Source organism: Sinocyclocheilus grahami, unplaced genomic scaffold, assembly GCF_001515645.1.
Source record: "Sinocyclocheilus grahami isolate Dianchi unplaced genomic scaffold, SAMN03320097.WGS_v1.1 scaffold162.1, whole genome shotgun sequence".
NCBI classification, from domain to species: domain Eukaryota; kingdom Metazoa; phylum Chordata; class Actinopteri; order Cypriniformes; family Cyprinidae; genus Sinocyclocheilus; species Sinocyclocheilus grahami.
Window position 1 is genome coordinate 763,201 of NW_015505341.1, and position 1,658 is coordinate 764,858.

At 41.0% G+C, this 1,658-nt stretch overlaps 1 protein-coding gene across 1 annotated transcript in view; it reads right to left on the bottom strand.

The window, feature by feature from the left end:
• LOC107592998 (ras-associated and pleckstrin homology domains-containing protein 1-like) overlaps positions 1-1,658 on the bottom strand; it is an 86,368-nt gene that overhangs the window by 16,238 nt on the left and 68,472 nt on the right. The window contains exons 10-11 of the mRNA XM_016282581.1: positions 1,361-1,426; positions 1,082-1,225 (exon numbers count right to left, since the gene is read on the bottom strand). Of these exons, the coding sequence (XP_016138067.1) occupies positions 1,082-1,225; positions 1,361-1,426 (210 nt within the window). The remainder of the gene's footprint in view (positions 1-1,081; positions 1,226-1,360; positions 1,427-1,658) is intronic.

Here is a 1,658-nt window from a genome sequence, read left to right on the forward strand (position 1 = left end):
ATGCGAGTGATACAGATGGGCAGCAGCTGTCAAACCCAGAGCGATGACCTGAGGATGTACAGCAGCTGCTCTTTTATCTCTCTCTCGATCACCCTCTGCCTCCCTGTGGTCTGTGGATAATGAGCAGTCACTGGCCTATATCTCCTCTGAACTTGACCTCATTAACTGACCTCTAAACGTGGATGTGTTAAGCACAGAGCCAGCGGGCCCTTTATTGCTTGAAAAGCACAGGAATTATGACATGTGACTGACAGCAAGCGTGTTCATGCTTTAGCTCTCCAATCTCATTCACATTTGCACATACACAAGATGTGCTTCTGCCAGGTTTGACATCAATGATGCCAAACGTCATTGGTCATTGTGCCTTGTACCTGATACACCTAATGTGAATATATGTATGAGCAAAAGAATATGCAGCAGCACAAACCAATTGTTATTTTGGTACTCTTTATATATTATTATAGCATTTATTGTGTGTATCACTGCTCAGGCCTCACAGTGTGAGTGTATCTGCACATACAGTATATGTGCGAGCACTTAAGTGCATGCATAATACAAGCATATGTGCACATAATCCCAGAATCTTTTTTCATGCTTTTAGAGATCATTTAGTGGATTAGACTATTGAGCATCTTGTTCTGGGAGTGAATCCATAATGTTAATCTAACACTGTGCACATAGATAGACAATTAATGCTGCCCAGTTTGATTGTAAACTAGCCAGTGTATGTCTATATGTTTCTATTAAACACAACAACAACAAAAAGTAGAAAAAAGTATGATGCCCCCCTCGTTTCGGCAGAGCCTAAAGAACTTTTACAAATGCAATGTGGTCAGATGCCCTTTGATGTTCTGACACTTTGGACCCATTGTGATCAGATCACCAGAAAACGTATTTTAATAGAAGTTGGAAAGAGGGCCATAGTGTAAGTGTGTTTTTGTATTAGTCAGCAAGAATATGAAAGTGTCTGTGTCAGCCATCGAGTGTGTGATAGAGAAAAGAGAATGAATTTCACGGCAAACAGATTATGAGATGAAGCATGAGACCACAGAAGAAAAAGAAAGACAGACTCACAACTGACCTTGGCTTTACCCTTTGGCACGTAATATATACCAGAGGCTCGTAACAGGAAGTAGCGCTTCTTCCAGGATTTCTTGCCATCGTCTTTGAGCCAGAGCACCCCTTCCATCTCAGGCACACTGATAGAGCTTCCACAGAAACACTCCTGCTCAAAAACACACACACACAAACACCTTTATCAGTCACCCCAGTAAATACAACATGCCTGATATGACCTAAATAAGTCACGCTGACTTTAAATCCTAAGAGAAAATGTAAGTAGGTTCACAGGCTGTCTCACCTCCAGCAGAGCCTCTTTATTTCTGTCTGCCATCTCACACGTCTCCTTACGCCCCAGCAAATAGTTCTGAGGAAACAGATGAATCAGGGTGATGTTAAAGTGGGTAAGAAAAGGTAAGAAGAATCTGTGACTATCACTCATTTATAGGCATACTAGAGCATTAGCCAAAACAAATCTTTAGACATTTGAATGTGCTATTTTAAAAGACTTTCAACAAAATACAACATGAAAACAAAGTGGTTAAACACATGGAATGACTTTTTATTTTTTTTAGGGTTGCACGGTCTGTCTGGGGGGG